This window comes from Myxocyprinus asiaticus, chromosome 28 (genome assembly GCF_019703515.2).
Source record: "Myxocyprinus asiaticus isolate MX2 ecotype Aquarium Trade chromosome 28, UBuf_Myxa_2, whole genome shotgun sequence".
In the NCBI taxonomy this organism is placed as follows: domain Eukaryota; kingdom Metazoa; phylum Chordata; class Actinopteri; order Cypriniformes; family Catostomidae; genus Myxocyprinus; species Myxocyprinus asiaticus.
This window is the reverse complement of record NC_059371.1, coordinates 10,234,957-10,260,716: the sequence shown is the minus strand read 5'-3', so window position 1 is coordinate 10,260,716 and position 25,760 is coordinate 10,234,957. Positions and strand designations below refer to the sequence as shown.

The 25,760-nt window shown below is 39.1% G+C and overlaps 1 protein-coding gene across 4 annotated transcripts in view; it reads right to left on the bottom strand.

Annotated features, from left to right (window-relative positions):
- The window catches only part of LOC127419279 (extracellular sulfatase Sulf-2-like), a 223,310-nt gene that overhangs the window by 50,934 nt on the left and 146,616 nt on the right, over positions 1 to 25,760 (bottom strand). For all 4 annotated transcript variants that reach the window (XM_051660559.1, XM_051660560.1, XM_051660561.1 and 1 more), the window contains 2 exons: positions 7,572 to 7,822; positions 4,368 to 4,607 (listed from right to left, as the gene is read on the bottom strand). In XM_051660559.1, coding sequence (XP_051516519.1) covers positions 4,368 to 4,607; positions 7,572 to 7,752 — 421 coding nt within the window. In that variant the 5' untranslated portion in view covers positions 7,753 to 7,822. The remainder of the gene's footprint in view (positions 1 to 4,367; positions 4,608 to 7,571; positions 7,823 to 25,760) is intronic.

The window sequence follows — 25,760 nt, the reverse complement described above, 5'->3', positions numbered from 1 at the left end:
TGCTGAGTTCAGGGACATCGAAGTACTTACCTGGCTCCTTGTGATCACCCCCGGAACAGCCTGGGACGGGGGAGGAAGAGGCCTGTCCTCGTGACCCGTGGAGACTGTCACATCGGGGGCAGATTTGTGCCACAGCTGGGCGCTCAGGGGTGGGGAGACCGCCGCTGGAGCGCCAAACCTGCCAAAATGGAGTGGTGGATGGTGGTCATGATGACTGCCATGCACACCGGGTATGTGACCCAGGGAACAAGGAAACCGCTCTTGCTGAACTCTTGGGTACCGCAGCCACTTGGGCATGCAGCGCAATTAAATGCAAAGGTAACAAAAGATTCTCCTCCAGGCCCTCCACCGGAGGATGGAGTGGTCTGCTTACCAGCTCCAGAGCAGCGGGTTTCATCATCCCTGGGTCACCCGTCTCAGGGGCGCTTCGAAGCCTTTAGCGAGATGGGTAGTGTCTGCTTCCTGTGGTGGGCTCCATGCCAGGGCCAGGCCGCAGGGGTGGGCTGGATCTTGAGACGGGTTGCTGGATCTTGAGCCGCACCGGGGCAGGATGTGCCGGATAATCTCCGTCTGCTGCTTCACCGCTGAGAACTGCTGGGCAAAGTCCTTGGTGTCACCGGACTGGCCAACTTGGGAAATGGGGGCAGCAAGGAACCGTGCCTTGTCGGCCTCTCCCATCTCGACCAGGTTGAGCCAAAGGTGGCACTCCTGGACCACCAAGGTGGACATCACCCACCCGAGAGACTGCGCCGTGACCTTCATCGCCTGGAGAGCGAGGTCAGTCGCCGAGCGCAGCTCCTGCATCAATCCCTGGGCGGAACTACCCTCGTGCAGTTCCTTTAGCGCCTTGGCTTAGTGGACTTGCAGGAGAGCCATGGTGTGCAGGGCGGAGGTGGCTTGTCCAGCGGCACCGTAGGCCTTGGCCGTTAGAGACGACGTAAACCTACAGGTCTTGGATGGGAGCTTTGGGCACCCATGCCAGGTGGCGGCGCTCTGTGAGCATAGGTGCACCGTGAGCGCCTTATCCACCGGAGGGATTGCTGAATAGCCCTTGGCCGCACCACCATTGAGGGTAGTGAGGGTGGGGAAGCTGAAAGATCGGGACCGGGCAGTAAAAAGTGCCTCCCACGACCTTGTCAGCTCTTCATGCACTTCCGGAAAGAAAGGGACGGGGGCGGAGCATGGCTGTGAGCGGTGCCGCGAGCCCAGGAACCAATCATCGAGCCATGAGGGTTCAGGGGAGAGCGGAGGGTTCCACTCTAGCCCGACGCTCGCGGCTGCCCGGGAAAGCATGTCGTCATCTCCGTGTCAGCCTGTGACTGGGCAACCACACCCGAAGGGAGGAGCCCAGCTGAGGCTTCCGTGTCTGACTGGACGAGCCCGCTCTCCGATGCTGCGCTCGAGAGCTCATCACCTTCGCGGGCTCCGAATAAGAGGTCGAACTTGCCGTGAGATGAGCCCGCGGACTCATCCGGAAGCCCGATCGGGGCAGACGAGTGTGCTGGGGAATGGGAGGTCTGCGGGGGGATACCCGGCGGAGGTGGTCCCATTGGGGTCCCCAAATCGCCTCCAGTGCTAGCCGCGCTGGCCTCATACCCGTGGGTAGAAGGGCCGAGGCGGGGAGCCTCTGGGGTGGCTTGCTTTTTACAAAGGTAAGCCGCGACCACATCGTTGCCATGGACATGTTCTTGCAATGAGTACATGACCCATCCACGAACGCTGTCTCTGCGTGAGCAGTGCCCAGACACGAAAGACAGTGATCTTGACCGTCAGAGGGCGAGAGATAAGGAGTGCAACCAGGAATAACACACAAACGGAAAGGCATCTTTAAAAATACGCATCTTTAAAAAGATATTCTGTGTGTGCCGCTCTTTTAGAGATATATACCCTTTTAGAGAAATATACTCTTTTATTTCTGCCGAAGCGCCCAGGGGCATTCTCTGCAGTGCACCAGTGCAGAGGGGGGAGAAGCCACTGAAATGCGCCGATCCAGCAGAGGTGAATGAACAGTCGTGGGAATTCAGCTCAGTGAGCATGACCGTTCGGCTCCGAATAGGAAATCTGAATGAGTGGTTGCATACCAGCTCCTTTTATACCCGTATGTCCGGGGGAGTGGTACGCAAATACCACTCGCCAATTTTCATTGGCCTTTTATCAAAGACCAGAGGTGTCTCGGGCTCCCAAGAGTGACCCCTAGTGTCACTACATCGACACAACGTCGAGTGAATGACAGATAGGGAACAAATGTACAGCTGACAAAATATAATGGGTACATAGATAGAAAACTGACCTCAGTGAACACATAGATGGATGAATATTTCTGTTGGAAATGTTACATTAGAGGGGATGTTGGTCAGGGCCGATCTCTTTCCTAGAAGATGTGTGTTCTAATGGATCACTGTTACCACTAAAAGCCTGACTCACTGCCAGGTGTGTGTGTGGGTTAGCAGTGGCAGCAAGTTATCGGTTGTTTTTATCAATTTACCTACTAATGTGCATAACCAAGATGTCTTTAATGATTTTTTTTATATATATATTTTTTTATATTTGTCTTTCATGCACAGTTGCCCAGGTGAGTTTTAATCACTGTATGAATGCCAAAAATATGCCTCCTTCCGCGCTTATAACCAATCATTATCAGAGGTAACCATTCAAGCCAATCGGCTTTCAGTAGCAGGTTAATGCGTCATCAAGCCTGCTTGTAGTTAACACCTTAGGTGAAGAGAAACTTTCAAAATTTGCCAAAATATAGATGAAATAAATTTTATTGGAGGATCTAAGACACGTAAAAGACTGAACAACTGGATCATATCAAAGACTATTTGGCAGAGACGGGTCAATTCTATTAAAATTAATGGGAGAAACTGGAGTGCCCAATGGTCATTGGATTTAGAAAAGAATCCCGCCTTACAGGTAAAAGAGCCAATCACCTTTTAGATACAGACATCGCCTGTCAATCAACTCGAAAACACGCATGCACATTAGCTATACAAGCCAGGATTTTTTATTTATTTATCATTTTTTAGCGTAATCTGAGGTAAAGCAGCACAATTTATGATACCAGTGTAGACAGATTTTACTACTGATTCTAAATATGTTCTTTGATCGTAACATCATTGATCGTTTGGAGATTTTAGTCATTCCCCATTCAAGTAGATAGGAGCTACACTGGCATGGCGCTTGTTTACATGAGCATTCCAAAGATGGCCGCTGTGTGAACGGACTTGCTTAAAAGACTTTCATCATATATAAATTCGACTAAATGAAGCAGTGGAGGATGGAGTACATTAACACATTCTGTATTGGGTAAGAAGATGTTTCTGTACATGAAATGGGGTCATCCATTCACTTATAAATGTTTGCATTAATCCTAGCCTGTAGATGGTACTGTGTGATTTGTTCCGCTTATTTTTTAATATTTTTTCCTGTATTGACAAGTGTTGGGTTGGTGATTGAAAAGATTATAACACATAGGTAGTTATCAGATATTTTAAGATATCAGTGAGAGGAGATCATCTGTGTGGGAACCAATAAAACATGGTTAAATCTACTGCAATCTTTTATTGGTTTGGTCTTTCATACTAATTTACATATTTGCCTCCTGGAAAATTCCCTCAAGGACTGCCACTGAGGGTTAGTGCCTCAGAGAGTATACAAGAAGAACATTCACAGCTGGGTGTGGTATGTTTACATGCATATATTAGTTTTGCATGATGTCTTTGTTACACACACACACACACACAAACACACACACACACACACACACACACACACACACACACACACACACACACACACACACACACACACACACACACACACACAACCATCTAATAGCGCCCGGAGGTTTTCAGTTTAATGAAAATCATTTGTTAGAGACAGATTATGTCAATGTTCGTGCAAGAGTCTGTGAGAGTGAGTTTGAAAATGTGTGTGACCTGAGGGCTTGTCAAACCAAATCTCACTGATCTCTGAGTGTGTAAAAAAAACACCACAGACAATAAATTTTTCAGCTCTGACTAATGAACTAGCTCTCAAAGAACAGAAATGAGAGATCAATCAATGAAATGTCACAAATGTTTTATAGCTCTTAATAACACAGGTCATTTCTACATTTATGTCAGGTTGATTTTGCTTGGGAGAGTTTATGCACCATCATGCTATTGTGTATCTTTGTATATACACATAGCTTGTATGATCGACCCCTTATTCTGCTCTAATCTACTTTTCTTGCATCTACTGTAATCTTCTGTAAACCTTATGCTATTCTTTATGATACTCTAAGAGACAACGGGACAATAATAGGGAGATTTAGTGAGTAATCCATGCACAGTGTGTGTATGCACAAGTGTGTAAATTGTCTCCACCTGTCCTGTAGCCAGTGTTATTGAGGTAAACTCCAAAGGTGCGGGGCTCATGTTGGGCCTGCCAGGAGGGTGAGGAGCAGTTCTCGTTGTTGGTGTAGGTGTTGTGGTTGTGGGCGTACTTCCCCGTCAGCATGGAAGAGCGTGATGGACAGCACATTGGTGTGGTGACAAATGCATTGGAGAAGTGCGTTCCACCCTGTTCCATGATCCGCCGTGTCTTATTCATGACCTGCATGGAGCCTGGATAAGAGAGAGAGAGAGAGAGAGAGAGAGAGAGAGAGACAGAGAGCAGAGAGTGAGATAAGAGAGAGCATATCAAATATTACTCAAGGTCACATCAAGTATGCTCTACTAATTGCCCTACTTGAAAGAGTACTAGGTCTTTCTCTTTCTCCCACAAGAAATACAGTGGCAATGTAAAGATATCATTCATGTGAATTGTTTTGGTCAAAAGCAACGTGGGAACTTGGTCACCATGCGAGAACTTGCAATGCATTTAAATTTTGGGTCAAATGCCTAGATGTGCAATATGATGCACAAGCCACATAAACTACTTTTATGATCCTGTTGGGGGCTTTTAAGCTTTAAAGTGAATGACTATCAACTGCCACTGTCAGAACTAACAGAATTTTCATACTTGGGTGAACTATTCCTTTATGGCGTAGTACTATTTCAGTGCATTTAGTGTCTGGTTACAGAATATTTCATTGCAAACGCCTTTATTTTCACTCCCTCTCTGTCTTTCTTCAATTCCCCCTCTCACAAACACACATACATACACTACAGCCAAATGGGCAGAATTGATATGATCGGAGACAGGAAGTCTAGTTCAATTTGGCCATTGTAGACAGGATCGCCACACCTCCACAGATTCATACAGAAAGGTCAACATGCAAACTCAAACCTACACACACCAAAAAAAGAAAAAAATTCTCAGTGCACTTTACACACAAAGGTCAGTATGGATTGACAATGCAAATAAGAATCCACACGGACAAGTGCCCTTGAGAGGAGAGGAGAGACAAGAGGCACATCTCTGCCACACAAGGGTGATCTCATTAGTATTCATAGATATTCATCCTTAACGTTTCCACATACATTTTTATATGTTTGGATAGACACTGAACACACAGACAACAAATTCTCGGAAACTTTTATATACTGTATGTACAGCTTTAGAGACGTAGAAATCTTTACAAATCCTCCTGACAACTGGTTGGAACAGCTTTACCAGGATACCACTGCTGGTCAACAAGTTAGTACTCAATACTCGGACACAATGTCATAGCGGGACTTTCAATTCATCAGTAACTGATAGAAAAACTTTGTCAGAGAACAACTTTTTTTAATGGCATATTTATGTATAATTGGCACTCAGATGGGATTGCCAAAAGTATTTTCATTTGCACGTGTTGTTTGGCTGAATATAATCGTAACTCATTAAGTATGAAATATAAGTGAAAGACTGTCGATGTTACAGTATAACAATTAGAGGCAGACCGTTATATCGGTTTACCGATGAATCTGTATCGTTAATTGCTTTTGGAACTATTGGTTATCGGAACAATCAATGGTTGATAGTTGCCAATAGATTTTTTTTTATTCCTCCATGTTCCTCCTCCGGAGGATTCTACAGTTGGCACGGATAAGTTCTTCAGTATAACAGCAACCTCTTGTGGTGAAATAAAAACTTTGAGATCTAAATCTTTCATCATTGACAATATTTATCCATATTTTTACCCTCAATGGATATTCTGTTTTATATGAAAATGTGCCTCCTCAGCACATACAAAAAAAAAAAAAAAAAAACCTTATCTGATGATTTGATTATATATATGTTGGTGCGGCTATCCTTATGAGGACTCTCCATAGACATAATGATTTTTATACTGTACAAACTATAGATTCTATCCTCTAACCCTACCCCTAAACCTAACCATCACAAAAAACTTTCTGCATTTTTACATTTTCAATAAAACATCGTTTAGTATGTTTAAGCTATTTGAATTATGGGGACACTAGAAATGTCCTCATAAACCACATTTATAGCATAATACCCTTGTAATTACCAGTTTGTAACCTAAAAACCACGTGTCCTCATAAACCACTTCAACCTGCCCACCCCCCACCCCACACACACACACACTTCTTATTCTGGTAAATATATGGGTTATGAAAAGCTTAATTTGGTAAATGCTATTTCAAAATTAGAGTTCCGAAATAAGTATGTGTGTTCCGGGCTTGTTTATATTTAAAAGTCCAGTGTTATGCACCAAATCTTCATTTTTTTTTTTCTGGTTATTACTCACAATTGTTCTGCAACTTCCAGTTCTTCAAACACCAAAGAATTTGTATACATTTGTACTTCTCTAAAGCTGTTTGAATGTAAAAGTGTTTATGTTCTAGATGCTATCAATACATTGATATTGCACACTATGGTATTAACGAAATGTCAAAAATATATGTATGCTACAACCACACACACCAATATCTACAAATACTAATGAGAACATGTTGGCCACACACTATGCATAGAAAACTAATGTTGTTCAATGCTTTGAGATGCGGGGACTTTCCTTCCTAATTGCATTACTGTTTGCTGAGAGATGTCTCTTTGTCACTTAACTAACAGAGAAATAAATACGCTCACATACACACATAAAACTGAATGCTCTTTTAACAGCACCAATAGGTTCCAGTTCACACCTGCAGCCCATTAAGCCCCAAACCTTTTGAAATCTTAAAGGATTTGTCAGTTCTGTGGCATAGAAGTGCATTGTGTATTATGGTGTACTCATAACAGCATGGACTGGAAATTACAGGACTTACTGGGATTTGTGTGAGTTTATTAACTAGTGTGAGGGAGAAAGCAGCTAGTTTAGGGTAAGATTCGGTTAATAATCAAGCATTATTAAGCATAATCATCTGTGGTATTGTCTTGTGAGCTAGCAAGCAAAAATGATCAGAAGTCTGTTTACCAAGAAGTCTAATATCACCTCAACTGACCTATCACAGTCTCTTCAGAAATCCATTACTGACCACTGTTTCACTATCATAACATAAACACAACATGTATGCTTTTTTTTAAGAAAGGCATCAGATTTATAACCTAAATGCATCAAATAGCATGAAGTTTAAAAGAGGTCCTGAGGTCTTGTCATTAATGATCCTTAATGTAACTGGCTGTTTTCAATTTCCACTCACCCAGTTCAATGTCCTGGTCATCGGTGAGGATGAGGATGATATTGGGGCGGATGTTACGACGGTCTCGCTGGAATCGAGGTTTCAGCCTCTGACTGGACAGAAAGATGGAGGCATGAGCCACAGCAACCACGCCCAACAGCACCAAGAGCCGGGCCGCCAGCCCCTGTGTCGCCATGGCCATTTCCACTGACCCCAACCTATGACCCTTTCAGGGCTTGCACTCACACTATGCTGATCTCACCTTGAGGCACCTGTGGGGATAATGGAAAGTAGATTCGTTTTTAGTTTAATTTTTAAACCTAAACTGATGAAGCGTAATGTTTATCTGAACGCCAACAAACATTTTGCACAAATACTACATTATCTTTGCAGAGAGATATCACTTCAGTTGGGACAAAGGGTGATAAACTGACATTTATTCAAAGGAGTGTTCCTGCTCTTAACAGTATATATATATATATATATATATATATATCTCAAAATGGCAGTCAATTATAAGAATCATCCAAGTATTCTACAATATATTGGGGGATATTGGTATTTAGTTGTGTTTGCTAAGGCAAGCATCACAATTAATATTGCTCATGCGGTACTTAACCTCCTAAGACCTGAGCACAACTGCTGTGTGCATTTTTCATTTCTCTTTTTGATTTGTCGCCAGTAGCCCCTAATAAAAATGCAATAAATAACTTGTGTGCACTTTTCATTTCCCTTTTGATTTGTAACTAGTAGCACCTAATAAACATGAATTTTTTTTTAATGTAATTAATTTTTTTCTAGAGCAAATAGTATTCCTAAAAATTAATGTCCTCATATGGGGACATCGGGACTAAGTTGTGACATTTTAAATAATACCAAGCTATAGAAAGTCAGATTTTAGTTTTTTTATATATATAAAATTGTTTATGTTTATGTGTAGGAGTGTTGGTTTTTCATGTTTTTGAGACGTCACAGACATTACAGCTGATTTTCTGTAAAGCTACTTTGGAACAATGTTTATTGGGAAAAGCGCAAATAAAAAAACAATACAAATAAAAATGATTTGACTTGATTTGGCTTTTATTTTACAATATATATATATGAGCTGCCTCTCATTGTTTGCATGCTTCTGTGTTTTTAACCCCCCACCCCATCTCCACCAGTTTATGTCCCGTCCTGGGCGGGGATACGCTCAGCTCCAGCAGAATCTGACGGTTCAAGAAAGCATCGGAGCGCAGAACCATAGGACTGGGCTTACACCAAATTATATATGTATCCATTAATCTCAAGTCTTTTTGATAGAAATGGCCAGCGTCGTCCAATCACTGCCAACCATGTTAAAATACAATTTTGCATTATAAATTCTGAATCTAAGTACTGATTATCATTGTCCCATGTCTGCCAAACATGTTGAGTGATCCAAACATCATCTGCAGCCTGAAACTGAACTTTTGGTCAGAGGTTTGGAGTGAATGCACTTAGCTGCAAATGAAAGCTATGGGATGCTTCCTTGCTCCCTTTTTGGTAAATGACTTAACCTCTAGTGTGATGTCTGTCTGCATTGGTCTCAGAACAGTTCAAAATGCACATTATTTTCATTCTAACTCCATATAAAGCCTCGTGAAGCAAAATTTTTCAGCTTTTGGATAAACCCATTGATTATCAGTGTGATAATGCACAGTAAATATAGGTTATACGGAAAAACAGCCCTTTAGTCCACATCAGTGGTCATAGTGTTTAACAGTGTTCCGTTTCAAGATAAATCACTTACAAATGGCATTTCAGATGAAACTAGAGACTCTAATCTTTTGACTCAAGCAGGTTTTGATGTTTTGTCTTCGCTTTACACTATGCATAGTTTAATTTCATTTAAACCAACTGATCTCAGCTCAGGACAGTCTGAGCTGTCAGTAAAGGGTTAAACTTTTGAAACACTGATTCATGTGACAAAACAACATAGCGCCAATCTCAACAGTTTTGTCTGAGCGAATCACCAACAAAACTTTGACTTGTAAGAAACCTAAACCAGTCAAAGTTTTGTTGGTGATTCCCTCAAAGACAAAATCTGTTGAGATTGGCACTATGTTGTTTTGTTTAACACTTTACACTACAGACATGAATGATAACTCAAATTGTTGAAGAGGTATTACTTTAGCATCTGACATTTGATTTTCAGCTGGAGGATGATAAAACAGGAAGACAAATCCAATAGACTTTCATTTAAAGAGGGACCCAAGACAAATTTAGGGACCAGAATATCACAAAGGCTTAGATAAGAAAGTAGACAACTAACAAAAACCTAGAACACCCTAGCATTGTGGCATGACTTTTGCATGGGCAAATATCAAACATATTATCTTTCAAATGTAGTACACTGTAAATAACTAAAGATTTAGAAATTACATTGATATACTCTACAGTAGTGGTTTCCTTTGCATTTGGCACAAGTGATATCAAACCCCTGACCTTCTGTCATTAGAGATGTGTTAAGATCAGCTGTCTATATCTCTCTGAGTTTGCATTATGGTTGCCAAAAAATCTGAACCCATTGCATTAGGATCATCTGGGGTGAATATGCGCGTGCACGCACGTGAACACGCACACGCACTAGGGTGTCTAGGATAAGGCTTTTATTGAGACACAATGCTGTTTCATGCCCTGTAAGCGTTTCTTGGGCATGAATAATTTAATAGGATGGAATCCCCTTTTCAGTTGCTAATCTGTGCTTGAAAATAAAATCCCACCCACTGCTACCCACCATGAGCTAAATACACGCACACAGTTGGATCTAATCTAAAACCAGTGGGGTTAAACAGGAAAGGATAAACACACAAAGGAGAGCCCGAGAGCGATAACCAGAGGAACAGAGAGAAATCAGGCTTGAAGAGTTGAAGATGTGCAGTGTAAGGTGGAGAACGTGAGGATGTCACGGCTTTGAGAAACTTTTCAAAGCTCTGATTCAAAAGCCAAACCCATGCAGAGAACATCACTTTTACAGAATTATCACAAGATAGTGACTCTTTAATACTGTAATACTCCTTGTTGTGATATTTCAGCTTTTGTATCAAAGCAGCTCTTGTTGCTTGTTTCACAGTTTTCTACAAAGCAAGTATGTGCGAGACTGTGGTTGTTGCTGACTAGATACACAGAGGAACTGACAGTCATGCTGTCATACATTTCACATTTCACAACATACTGCCAATTTTAAGCAAAACTGCATGCTGTATTTCAGCGCAAAAGAAATGTCTAATTCGTAGGACTGTTGCTTTAACATGTTAATTTAGTGCAATTAAATAAATAAAACATATATATATATATTTTTTAAAATAAAGAGTTAACACAAGTAATCATGGCTCTTGACCCATAGGTAAATTCCGTAATAAAAGTATTTTCCTACCATCGGAGCAATTCAAGCATGAAGGACACGTAACTTCGTGTTTTCATGAGCCGCGTCAGCAGTGGGCAGTCAGCGCACCTCAACAAACCTCACAAGTAGCTCAGCCACAGAATAAGAGCCGGTCACACATGACAGCTTCTTGACAGCTGGACAAAACAACGGAATGAAGTGATGTTGGACCCGATTTTCCAAATTTCAACTACTTTTAACTTAACACAGCATCCTACAAATGCACATTTATGATGCTGAAAACCAGTGAGATACACACAAAAGCATCCATCTGACTCATATGTACATAGACCGACAATTAAAAATACCACAGGTGGAACGTAAGAACATGTCCTGTGAGAACATTGCAAAATTGATTGCTGTCTACTTTAGGCTTATGTTCAATGATATGGGAATAAAACAAACAATATATTGACTTCTTAATTCACTTTTTTGCATTGTCTAATCAATGCTTTAGATGTCTGCCACAATAATGCAACATATATATTGTACGTGCTATATTTCTTTCGAAACAAACAATACATTTTAATGCTTGTATTACAGACCCACCTACTGTACATGTACTGTACATTTATACACTTAATCCAACATGATTAACTTGCATGGTAGTTCACCTGATAGGGCGTTGGACTTAGAGTCAGAGGACCGCGGTTCAATACCAGTCATGAGCTCAAGCTGACACGTGACACGACAGAGTCATAGAAGTGACACGAAATGACATGGTTGCTTCAGAAAATTTGCTTTTTCATTTTGCTCCTGCATTTTTAAACACTATTGGTTAACTTTAGGCATTGATATGGTAAGAGAGTCTCATATTTTAAAACACTAATGGTTACGTTTAGGAGTTGATTTGTTAAGGATGTGTTTTTTTTAAATGCCCCATTTACAGTATATTTTAAAAAAACTATTGGTTAGGTTCAGGCAAAAGGTTTAGGTTAGGGGGGTATATTGTAATTAATTTTAAATTTTTTTTAAATCTAAAATTCATCATAAATCCACATATGAATATGACACCATCTTACTTGCTTTTTTCACTGTAAAACTGCAGCCAAACGTGTTACACAGCATGTACATTTTTAATTGCAAAAATTTTTCACAGAATTTCATGAGACAAACTGGGTTTGGCGTGAATATTTTAAGTGTGTTTGCACCATTAGATCTGCATAATTCCTTTAGTAAATCATGTGCTAAAACAATGCATATAACGATGCTATAAGCGCACACAATTCCTGTTGAATCCCCCTTGGTTTATTGGTTTGCACACTTGCACACATTGTGCCGTGGTGCTAAGACAGGTAAATCAAATTCAAATTCTTGTGACACTTCTTAATCCCTTTCTACCTGTCATTTATGTTCTCACTTCGATATCGATAAAATAAAATACATTCTTGTTCATTTAGAGAGTCTGTAAAATAAGTATTCTTCTGAAAACAACAGCACACAGATGCCAATCTGTACTTAAACTGCCTAAACAAACTCATGAAACAGACTGATCTAACAGCTTTGCTGCATCGACATGCAGATGGCAGTCTTGAATTTAGTTCTTTAATTACTCTTCAACACAGAACTATATGACAGATTGTATTTTCAAAAGCTAAGCTACTCACATTTACACAAGGAGAACAAATTATCTCTGTTAATTTGATTCAATGAGGTTAAATAACTCATTAATCATCTCTACATATGTCAACCAGCATATCTCCATACATATATTCACCATTAAAATGTACACTTGTTATGTGTCTGCTTGTGTAATTGCCAGCAGGGAGCTTAGAATCGGGTAATCTGACAGTATTCTCATGCCAAGACCACGTTATGCCTCCCGGAAAGCATTTAAAAAGAAGAATGATAAAAATAGAAAGACAGAAGTGTTGGAGAGAGGAGCAAATAGACACAGGCCTCTAAGGAAATGCAACACAAACCCTTTAAAATCCTCAGAGTCACTATGAAACTCAACAACAACAACAACTATGAATCCATATCCTGAAAAGGCAGCCTACATTATTTTGCAATCTAATACAATTCATACAACAGATTTTTCCTGTCAAATAAAATAAACTGATGCAGAATGTGCAAAATAATGTTATTCTCCACAACACCAATAGCGTATTGATGAGAAGAATACTTTGTGATGAAACACTTACTCTCTGGTGCGCTGCGTGCCATTCTATTGCAACGATCGGAAAGACCCTTCAGCACCGTGAGAAAAATGGACAGCAGAGAAGGAAATAATTGATTTCTTTCTGTTATATTTATGGGAAGTCACACTGACATTCGGCAGGTTGGACCTGGGTCGTCAATTTCAGTATAATATAATTACACTCAGAAAGATACCATTATATATTAATGGATTCTGGGCAATCATGAAGCACATGATGAAGTGAAATAGTTAGCTTGCGTTAAGTCATTACGATTTTTTCCATTTCTGCTCTGTGAGGACTGTGTCTCCCTTTTTATACTGCATGGATGAATTAAGCGCAAAGAACTTCCCGTTGCAAACTGTTGGCTTGACTGACCCTTAAACTGCCTCTTTCTATTTTTTCTCTATTATAAGCAAGAAAAGAATCTGAGAAGGTCCTCTAGTTCTAGTGTTATTTCAGAGCAGACACGTCTGATATTTCTTTTGCAGACCTTATTTAAGATTACTATTTTTGAGTATAGCTAAATGAATGCTGGAGCTATTGCAAAGCACATTCCATATTCACATATACTCTCGTTCCCTTGGATTTTTATCTCTCCCCCCCCCCCCCTCAGCTTTCTTTTCTACTCACTTTATCTGCATTCCTAGAGATTTCACACCAGGGCTGCTTTTGTCCGAAACACAATATATGGATGCCCCCGACTCATAACCAGCAGAGAGTGAGATGGAGAGCCACTTCTCTACTGACAGTCCACACGAGGACGGTAAAGACTGGAGCTACACTATAAAAAAAGAACAGAATATATGGAACACTGCCATCAATGATGAAACAGTCAGTACAATTGTCTAAAGCTGTTGAGGGTGGTGGAATTAAAAGATATATTTAAAATAATAATAATAATAATAATAATAATAAAAAGGTGCAATCTGCTTTGCTTCTTTTTAAATCATATTTGAAATGTAATTGTGTCTGTATATGGATTTAAATGCAAATTTGAATTTGAAGCTAGAATTTAACAGTTAAAGATTCTATTATAGTACAAACCAAAAAATAGTACAAGTTTAAATAAAGAAAAAACCCATCACTCTCAACAAAAACAAACTTCCTAGCCTCAAGTGAGCAGAATCTGGGTTAATGTCCAGTCCCTCAACAGACTCAGAAACCACCAACTTGACTTCCAGGAAAACACCTCTCCTGCACTCATCCCACACTCTACTAACCCCCTCTCTTCTTTTTTCTTCTCTACCATCTTGCACTGCATCCCTCTCTTTATCTGCTTTCAAACACCGCTCTCTCATACTATCTCATTCCCTCTGTTCCGTGAGTACCTCATGGTGTCGATGTCAGATGCCTCTGTCTCGCTCAGCACAGCTGCTCATCCCACATGGAGGAAGAAATATCCAGATATGAAGTGTAAAAGCTACGGGACCATCTTAATGCAATCCTTGATAGAAGATACAGTGATAACACTCCTCTCCTCACTTAAATACACCACACTCAGTCATCTGTCTCTGTAGGTCACTGCGCTGTAGCTATATCCCTCCCTCTCTGTTTCTTTCTCATGGTTGCAGTCTCTCATGTGCACTCCTCTTTCCTCACTTTGCTTCTCCCCCTCCCAGGCTCTCTTATTCTCTCTCTCTCTCTCTAATTCCATTCCCACTCATCCCTTCTTCAGCATGTAGCCTCTTAGGATTGATGTATTCTAACCTTGAGCTTTACTGGTTTCAGTTTATTGTCCTTCTCCCCCTGTCCTGTCTACCATCTCCCAGTTAGAGTTAACGGAGCATCACACCGTAACAAAACTGAGGATGAGGGACCAATCTGCATCCTGTTTATGCTTCGCCAACCACACTGCTCTGCATATGGGCACATTCTTTTACAATGTATATTAACAGGCACCTCAAATGAAAGTCCTCTGCTATTTATATTTACATGAATTTTAAATGAAAGCCCGCTACATTTAAATTTAGATGAATCACTGCAATAGCTACCATTTTATTTGCGACAAAAAGGTGCTGTGTTGCTTGTGAAGAAGAGAAAACAAGAATTTATGTTGCATTTAAGCACAGATTTATAGCGGATCCGAATAAGCTTTTCCTCTTTTGAAATGTAATTGAGTTGTTTGTCCAAACCTCGTGTTTTTTTCTCACTCAGTTAAGCTATTTGGGGAGTTGACGCATACGCATAACATGTCTATGGGCTGTTTTTTTTTTTTAAAATCACTTCAAACTTAGGTTTCAATTTCTATGAATGTCTGAGATCATTTGAAAAACTACACATTTTAACGCTTGCATTACAGGCTCACCTGCATTTACACATGTATTCCAACGTGATAAGCTTTCATAGTAGCTCACCTGATAGAGTGTTGTACTTTGGACTCTGAAGTACGCGATTCAAGATCACACAAGCTGACATGTGAGATAAGAGTGTCATAGAAGCAACACAATATGACGTGGTTGCTTTAGAAAATTTGATATTCATTCTTACTTTTGTTTTTGGACACTAACGGTTAGGTTTAGGTGTTGGTTAGGGGTGAGAATGCCTGCTTTATTAACCTCTCATTTGCTTTTAGGACACTACTGGTTAGGGTTAGGTTTATGTTGAAGTTTTAGGTTAGGGAGGTACATTTTGCTTATTAAAACCATCTAATATTCACATTAAAATCCTTGTCTGATTACAACACCATTTCACTCACTTTTGGCGCCCCCCACTGGACATTTCACAAGGAAACTTCAACTGAACGTGCAATAAGGAATGTAATTTCATTCTGCAAAAGTGTTGCCATGGTCATGTAATGTTCATGAGACCAGGTTGTATATTTCATGTCAACAACCCATTTACCCCAAGCCAGATACTGCCTTTCATTAACAGGAGATAAATGTGTTGTAAAGTGGTTTGGGTAAAAGACCACCAAACAAGATAAAACCCAGATAACAAGAGTTTCTGTGTGTGTAGACTCTGATGGACTGTGTCCATCTGGGGCAGAGGTGTATTGATTTAACACACACACACACACACACACACACACACACACACACACACACACCTAACTATGACCGCAAAGCCAACTGGAATTTTCAACATAACACTTCGGTATTCACGTCTAATCCCACAACTATTCGGCTATGTATTTCCAAAGAGAACGCTACAGTTCCCGCTGTGAGAAGTTTAACAGACCGTGTCTTTGTTATTGTCAGAGAGACAGAAACAGAAAAAAAAGAAAAAAGAAAAAGAGGAACTGTCAAATTGTCTGGACTATCTTTTTAATTAACTATGTCCATTTGCTCTCCTTATCATGCTACATTAAGAACTGCCACCCAGACAGTCGGAGTATGTGTGCGTGTGTTTAAACCCAAAACACACTTATGAATAATACACTGCTTCTTATTAAGCACAACAAAAAGACAATGTCACAGTGAAGAGAGACACATCAAATGAAGTAGATAATACTAATGTTTCGTCTGAGAATAAATATGTATATTTCTGACTTTAGTATTTTAATTTATATTAAGTATTGAGTGCTACTGTAATTTCATAATTTTAAACCAAAAAATAGATTTTCACCCAGCCCCAGATATTTCCTAAAATACACTGCACTGACACAATAAAGCAGAAATAATGAACGATTAAACTAATTAATGGCCTGCAATCTATCATAAATCTATATTTACAGGGTGACACTAATTAACAACAGTGACTTGACAAGCCGGCTGATACACCAATCAGTGTAAAAACACAGGCTAACTATCTCATGTTCAGTTCTGTCAAGGCTTGAGCCAAATAGCGCAGAGAGAGACTGAGAGCTATTTTCAGTCCAGTTTATCGCTATGAACACACGGACGGCTTGTATTACAGTTTTTTTTCAATTGGATACACACTGTGACTGAAACAATTCACCAATTCCTCTTGCTAATGTGCCAGAAACATATACCCATTCTGTAAAACGGTTAACACTTTTTTCCTGCTCCCACACAATTTGCAGTTCTCATGCATTCTATTTGCAAAACTCTTCACACAACTTTCAGAAGTCCATCACAATTGTCATTGTAAATACACCTGCTCCAAATCTAAAACCAAGGGAGTCAAACAAACAAAACTCAATGAGATAATGCAGCAAACACATCTCACCCGTGCAAACACAATCAACCATAATGTAATACTTTACTGTCTCAGATACATAAGTCAAACAATTGCTCATTGAAACATCAAAAACATGGACCAACAAAGAGCATGAGGAGGTAGAGGAAGATAAAGATGCAGAAATATATCAAATGAGATACAGTAAGAGCTACTGTGAAAGATAGTGTCATCAACCATGGAATGAGCTTTAGGGAAGCTGGACAGAGAGTGCTGCCACATCTAAATTGTTATACTGTAGCTAGAATAAATAGGACATTTCGAACTGAGAACAGGTAAGTTGTTGGTTACAGATATTTCTTACAGTATTTTATATTTGCACAATACTTTGCTTTCCTATGTATGGGAAACCCAACTTTTTTACCTCTACAGAATTGAGAGAAGACCATCAAATATTGGAAAAAGAATCACCTGTTCACCCCAAATCAAGAAGCTAAAATTGTCAATATGGTGTTGGCAAATACTGTAATGATTTCACAATTTTTTGGCTACATTTTTTTACAGTACATGGCCATGTTTTTCTTTCAAAAGGTGACACTAAATACACTGAGAATTGAGTATGCAGTAAATACAGTACATTGAGAAATAAAATGTCTGTTTCTGAAGTGTCAGACATTGGTTTTGTGTTGTTGTTTTTTGTAATCTGAATAAAATTTATTTTGAAGACAGTGTAATCTTTTGCAGCTCAACGTGTAAACTGATGCTTAGTGTGTGCAACATAAATGCTTTTGTGAGTGTAATTCTGACGATAATTTAGTTTTGACTGCTGTGTGTAAATAGTGAGTTTTTCCTTGTGTGTGTGTAAGGCTTTGGAAATGTGGTATTTTATAATGGGCTTTGTGTATGTAGTTTGAGGAAATAGGTCAATGATTCTGTGAAATGTGTGTATCCAATTGAGAAAAAAACAAAAAACAAACAAAAAAAAAAAAACCTGTAAATACGGGTATTGCAGTTTTTCTGAATTGCTAAAACACATTTCTTGAAACCTTCACCCATTTTCTCACAACTTTAAACACAAAACCAAATCTTCAAACTACATTCACAAAACCCCTGACTCTTCTGGCAAAATCAAACAATCGCCTCAAAACCATTTAATTTGTGTTGAAAATCAAACAAACAGTGCTTTCAGATCATACACACAGCCAGTCAGTATATAAACACTACAGAGCTTTCATTAGACACTACATCAGAAAATGGAGAACACAGCATCCAGGGCATGTAGTTAGAGTATTTTTTTTTTTTATTGTATATAATAAGCACATTTTGCAATTACTGTAAAAAAAAAAAAAAAAAAAGTATAGTAATCACAACTTGGTAATTATAACTGAATATATTGTATTCTGTAATTACTGCAAGTAATACAGTACTGAATGTCTGTATATTCAGAACTTGCATACTGGAAAAATACAGTAGTCCAACTGCAAAACTCCAAAGAACAATGAGCACTCTAAATGAAAAACACATTACAATACACTCACTCAAATATGTTGTGCAACTGCAAAATAAAAGTCAATGCCTCAGCATCATGTTTTCACAACATTAGAAACAAGTGTGAACAATTTTGAGTCGACAACTGTGTAAACGATGACAACTGTGTTGTAGTTGTGTTTAACTTTTGCTGCCCGTGTTTACCGTTTTGCAACAAGTGCATCACAGTGCAAAATGTGTTTCAGTGTGTGAGAATGTGTTTAGAGTTTTGCAAAAAGCATGATTGATTCGACAAATGGGTTTAGGCCACTGAGCATTTGGTTCAGAGAATGGGGTTTAGTGTTTTAGCAATTCAGAAAAAGTGTAACAAAAGAGTCCTTGATGATAACAGCAATGAATCTTTCTTCATTATTGTCTGCTAGCCTCTAATTACAACTGCTAATTATAATTCATCTGTCTCCCTTTCTCTGCACTGCATTAGAGCACTGACGTATGTCTCTGCCACCTACGCCCCTTATGACACAAATCTCTTAAAACTCAATAAACAGAATGGTACCGGATTTAGATTGTGCTCTGCCATCATGCTGACACTGACATGTGACGTCCTTGCTGACTGATGTGTCGTCAAGGGAAAGGTTTGTCATATAAAATAAATTGTATTCACAATTGCCCTTACTCATATGAATAATGAGATGGGGAGTATTGAAATGGGGTGTAATGCAATGTTTTATGGAGAGACACACTGAGTTAAATGGTTTGTGTAAACAAATACACAACAGTGTTATGTAGGCCAATTATTATCCTCTGAAGATAACTATAAATACACTTTGACGAAACTCATAGTATCGAAGAACTGGCATAGGTTTTACAAACAATTATAGTGCTATATATAAAAAGTAGGTTGTAACCTTTTCTAAAGAAAACGTGAGTGGTGCTTGAGTAAAACTAGCTGCCATAATGTTAGAATGTTCTGGGAGGTTTCCAGGGCATTGCTATGTGGCTGAGTGGTTCCAAGGGTGTTCTAGGTTGTTGTAAGTTAGTTATTTACTGGTCCAAATTAGTCAGAAGACCACCCCCCTCTGTTTCTATGATATTCCAAGCCCTAGATATGGCTCGGACACTCGTTCAATGTAATTCTATTTTTTTATATGGCAAAAATCACAGTTTGATCCCTAAGAAAAGTAACCACTAATAAGAAAATAGAGGTGACAGGTTTTAAGATTTAAAACTTATAAAAAAGTATCTGCCAAATGAATAAATGTAAAATGAATAAATATATATATTTAGTCAAATTCAATACATGAACATAATTTTCAATATTTCAATAATTTAAATAATTGGAGAATTCCAACTTCTAACACTGAACAAATACACATTGAACATGATTGTTCTGTAAATTAGGAGTGACAGAACTGCATAAAACCCCATGTATTTTCCATGTGATGTAATGTATAATTATATTGCAATAAACAGAACAGAGGATTTTAAGATGAGTTAGATGTTAAAGTGTGTGTTTGTTTGCTGGCTTGACTGACAGGCTTCATGACTGCATACAGAGGGTGATTAATTTAGTTACAATTTAGTTTAGATTAATTATAATGCTTAAGAAGTAACAATAATAACATTATTGGGTCAGAGAGAGAGAGGGAAAAGAGCATAAAATAACCAAATATATTTTATCTAATCATAAAATTAAATGCTATAGCAGTCTAGAAAACAACAGTGATTCCTCTAAAACTTCTGTCAATTTACAATTGCAGTGTACACGCTTGACGTTCTTTCATTGAGCATGAAAGCTGGCTCTGTGCCAAGACTGCTAATTAATTTGCACATTAACCAAATGTGTGTAATTGCTTGTGTGAGTGCCTATTTACTGAAAGAATAAAACTTTCATCCAACGTTTTCCTAAAAAAAAATCAGCTAAATGTATTGAGTGTGATTTTTGTGAAACAGTTGTCATGCTCTATTATAGATTATTCAGTGTTGCTAATCACCCCCCCGATCTCACTGGGCACCATGTAAAAAGATGATAGTGACTTAAATGAGGTGTGACCGTTTTCCTTCTTTTTTATCATTATTTTTGCTGCTTTTTGCTGCCAATTAGTCATTTAGCTGACACTTTTTTAAATTTTTTTTATTTATTTTTTTCTTTTATCCAAAATGACTTAAATGCCTTGCTCAAAGTGTACTTTTTAAAAGAGTACTTTTATATTTGTATTTATCTGAATATTTTGCAATAAAATTAAAAATACATTGTTTCTATACTTACAATATAATTCAAAACTTTAAATCAATGACTCATAGGATTATAGTTCATGCCCTCATCAAAGACGTTAAGTACATTATTGTACCTTTGCATTTTTGTCCGACTTTCACATACTTCTCTGTATCAAAAAGTTTGTAATGTTGTGATTCACCTTGGAGATGGTTGGTTAAGTTCATGGCTTTGACCTCTTTAATAAAGGATTTTATTAACTCCCTATGGAAAATAATAATAATGGGAAAAATACATCTGGAACCAAGATGGCTTAAAAAAAGTGGGCAGGTAGTAGGGCTGGGCAGCAAAATGATATTGATATTTATCGAAAAAAATAAATCCTGGATATTGATTATATCCCAGTCCTGAAATCAGCCGGTTAGGAAGTATTAGCTGGTTAGCAGCTACATAGCCCTGCTATTATGGAAACCAGTAATGAGGCTAGGTAGCCGCTTGCTAGCAACTAGCCATCTGGCTAATATGATAGCATTGTGTATCCAACTATACAACACTAACAATGTAATACAGCTGAACACAAACAGCAACTCATTAACATCAACACAATTGCTGTTAATTTATGTACTATTTAGTTAAACACGATTTTGATTCATATCGCTGTCACAAGCAAGAGTTTATTTCTTTTTCTTGTGATGAATATTGGCGGTTGGCAATTTCTGTTTTAAAATACGTCAACACTGGAAAGAAAAATGCACTCATAAAGCCATTTCATTGGGGTTTTTAACTGCTACACTTCTCATTACAACAATCTTATATTAATCCTAAACAAATATATGAATACACTGTAATAATCTTGACCAGTCAGGATAAGCAACTTACAGTGCATCTCTATCCGAATGAAAAGCAAATTCCATTAAAAAAAGATGGAAGATCAAAATAAAAAGGCTTTCTGGCTTTCTGTGGAACTGTCACTTTGTATACTTCTCTGAATACACCCTAGGGTCTTTAAGCCTTTAGGACAGTCTTTTCAGTAAGGCCTGTGTTGTTTATTGACTGAGATAATCACAAAGTTTGCATCCAGCCTGAGGGGTGTTGTTAACTAAAGCAAACTGGTCCCTGCCACTGCCATGCCAATGCAGAGTGACAGAGCTCACTGAAAGGCTCAGCCATAAAAGCTTATGTAATTTGAACTGAGGCACGTTTTCTTATGGGCTGATCTATAAACTGTCGTAGTGTTTCAGAAATTATGGTGGTGGAAAATAACTGCAAAATCTTTCACACAACCTAATTAACAAATTATTTGGTATAATTTATAGCAATTTAGGCACTTCATCAGTTCGCTTTGAATTGATATCATCAAATACCAGGAGGCCTATAAAACCTGGAGTGAGCTATCCATTATAATTCCCATTCATCTCAGTGAAAGTTGCTTGGCTGGCATATTCAGCCCTGAAGCACACAACTTGCATACTGACATCTTTGTTCGTGAACACTCAATTCTGGAGACAATCACCTGAGCCGTAAATTTTATGTGACTAACACTTCGGAGACAAAGGAAAATTACATCCCTAACCCCTAACACCAACTCTGACCCCTATCCCTAACATGGACAGCCTGTGCCTAGAGAATCCAAACCTTTAAAAGTGGTAATCCAATAGTGAAGAGGGCCATTATTTTGCACAATTTACCAAAGTTTACAGACAGCAGCCCTTTCCTGTCAAGACTGGCATCAACAAGTGAATGAACAAAATAGCAACATGCACAGATAATTTGCAGAGGTCCTTCACGGGATATATTCAGAGTCTGCTCACTAGTAGCCAATAGCAATTGCTCTAAGTGCTGAATTTTCTTCTGTATTTATTTACCCCCCTTTTCCCTAAAGAAACTCCTTATCCTCAAGCAGGGAAGTGGGGCAATACAGATTTCCCCTTCTTGCCTCAGAAAAATTTAGTCTGCAACACAACCTAATCAAATTTCACCCAGTTTGCCAAAGTTTCTTCCTTGTAGAAGAAGCTTTTTCAGTTGAGTGTGGTAATAAAGGTAATAAAAGCTCTTCGTAATCCTAGCGGACAACGCTTGAACCAACTCCCGCAAACTCCTGAGCTAACATTTGTCTTTGGATTTCCATTGGGGCCATGGTACTTTCATGTTCTCTTTTCACACTGCCTCCTCACCCATTGCAAAAACCTACCTCATCTCAGCTCGCAGAATGTTAATACAGAAAGGTAGAAAAAACACAAAAAAGATGCTTTCCTTTTTTGCTTTTACAGGAGAGGATGAGCAAAGGACACCCACAGAACGTAGACGCTCTAGATTGACCCCCTGATTCAGTGTGCATGTAAAATGAAATAGACGGTACAAGACAGGGAACAAGGGAGAGTATGGAAGTGAAGATAGGTCTAGATTTTGTGTGTGTGTTGTAGAGAGAAGCACTGTGCTCTACTTCAACTTAAGTCCCACGTGAGAGGAACAATAATTTTGTGGTGGAACGGATATGACAGTAATGTACATTCGGCCTATCCTCATTTTTGCACTGCTCTTACAAAAATTTTCACATATTCCTACATTTGCCTCTGCTTGTCTCAACACAAAAGCAAGGCTGCAGTCTTCTGTGTATATCACACCACTGGGATGCCACACTCTACAATTCTGCTTCCATTCCCTTCTGAGCTCCATTCAGTGTGCAAACGCATTCAGATTCAAATCGCTCCATGATAAGCCACTTATCTTGCCAACTAGCATCTCGGACTAGCATTCTAAGATGATATTCTTCTCACCACAATTGTACAGAGCTGTTATTGGAGTTACCGTTACTTTGTCAGTTAGAACCAGTCTGACCATTCTCTGCTGACCTCTCTCATCAACAAGGCATTTCCATCCACAGAACTGCCACTCACTGGGTGTTTTTTGTTTTTGGCATCATTCAGAGTAAATTCTAGAGACTGTTGTGTGTGAAAATCCCAGGATATATATATATATATATATATATATATATATATATATATATATATATATATATATATACACACACACACACACAAACACACACACACACACAGTATATAGATACACATATACATTATACAGTATATATATATATACACATACACACACACACACACATACATACACACATGTGTGTGTACGTACGTGTCAGTATGGCTGTATCTTAAAAACACTACATAAATTGGTCTGCATAGGGCTTGTTGATTTTTTTCATGTGCGTTCTGGTCAGTGATTAGGCATTTGTGGTCGAAATACACAAACACACACACTGACCTCTGTTTTTACCCCCTGAAGTGAAACAAGCTCATTATCATGCACACACTAACGGTTCAGACGGAACTCTGCTACTCCCAGAACCATTGCTATGGCAACATCCCATGTCTATTTGTACAACTACACAGGTCTCTCTCTTTCTCCATCTCTCTGATAGACATATTCGGAGGGGGCTAATGCACAGCCAAAAGCACAGCAGGGTGAATGTAGTGTTTCTAAATCTACATTCTAACAAGTATTTTTTTGAGAAAGAGTGTGTGTGTGTGTGTGTGTGTTTGTTTGTCACAGTACATTAGTTCTTGGTCTTTCCTCATACTGGTCTGTTGACACCATCTAAAAGTTCACTCTGACCTACCATTCATTCCTATGTCTCTTCATTAGTCCTGTTTGACCGTCACGCTTCATCATCCAACGCTTTCCTAGTGCCCTCTGATCTCAGTACCCTGACAGCTCTATCTTTTTATCATCAGATCCAAATACCCATAATCATTGCTACCCTAAAGGGAGAATCCGAGAAAACACAGAAAATGGGGGTGCTGGACACCATCTACCATACTATCCAATCACATTCATCTCTTGTCTCCCAATAAAGTCTTTCTTTCCAAAAGAATTTTTCACATCCATTAATTGATTCATTCTTTTTTTTTTCTTTTCCTTCAAGCATTCTAAGCCATGAACAAAACCAACGAGTCTCTAGGTGAATCACAACATTACAAACTTTGATTTAAGTAAAAAAATTATTTGAAAATCAGACAAAAAGACAAAATCTTTCATGAGGGAGTGAACTATAATCATGAACATTGCTTATAATGCAATGGAATTGAAAACGAAGAAAAAACAAAACTACAGTTTAAAAGTTTATTTTGGATTTTCCCCCTTTTTCACCCAATTTGGAATGCCCAATTCCCTATGCGCTTTTAAGTCCTCATGGTCACATAGTGATTTGCCTCAATCTGGGTGGTGGAGGATGAATCCCAGCTGCCTCCGCGTCTGAGACTGCCAACCTGTGTATCTTATCACGTGGCTTGTTGAGCGCGTTGCCATGGAGACATGGCGCGTGTGGAGGCTTCATACCCTCCACCACGGCAACCACGCTCAACTCACCACGTGCCCCACTGAGAACGAACCACATTATAGTGACCATGAGGAGGTTATTTGGGCCAATTTGGTTGCTTAGGAGACCTGGCTGGAGTCACTCAGCACAGCCTTGGATTTGAACTAGTGAACTAGCGAACTCCAGGGGTGGTAGCCAGTGTCTTTTACCACTGAGCTACCCAGGTCCCCCAGATTAAAAGTTGTTGAGAGTAAGTATATAACACAATATGTTTTATTATTCAGGTGTAAACAAAATTAAATAATTCAGTTATACTGTAAACAAATAAGTAGTTTGAGAGTGAAAGGAGGCAACAAAATTACGTTACATGCAGAGTGTCATGGAAGTGGGTCGCTGCTGGGTTCGTTTGTCACGGTTTGTTTCACGATCCTCTGATTGGTGGATTTTCCCTTCATGATTCATGAGTAGTGTAGTCCTTTACCAGATGGCTTCAAAAGAAGTATATGACATAATTTAACAACCTCGGAGTTCACGGCAAGTCTGTCTTTAA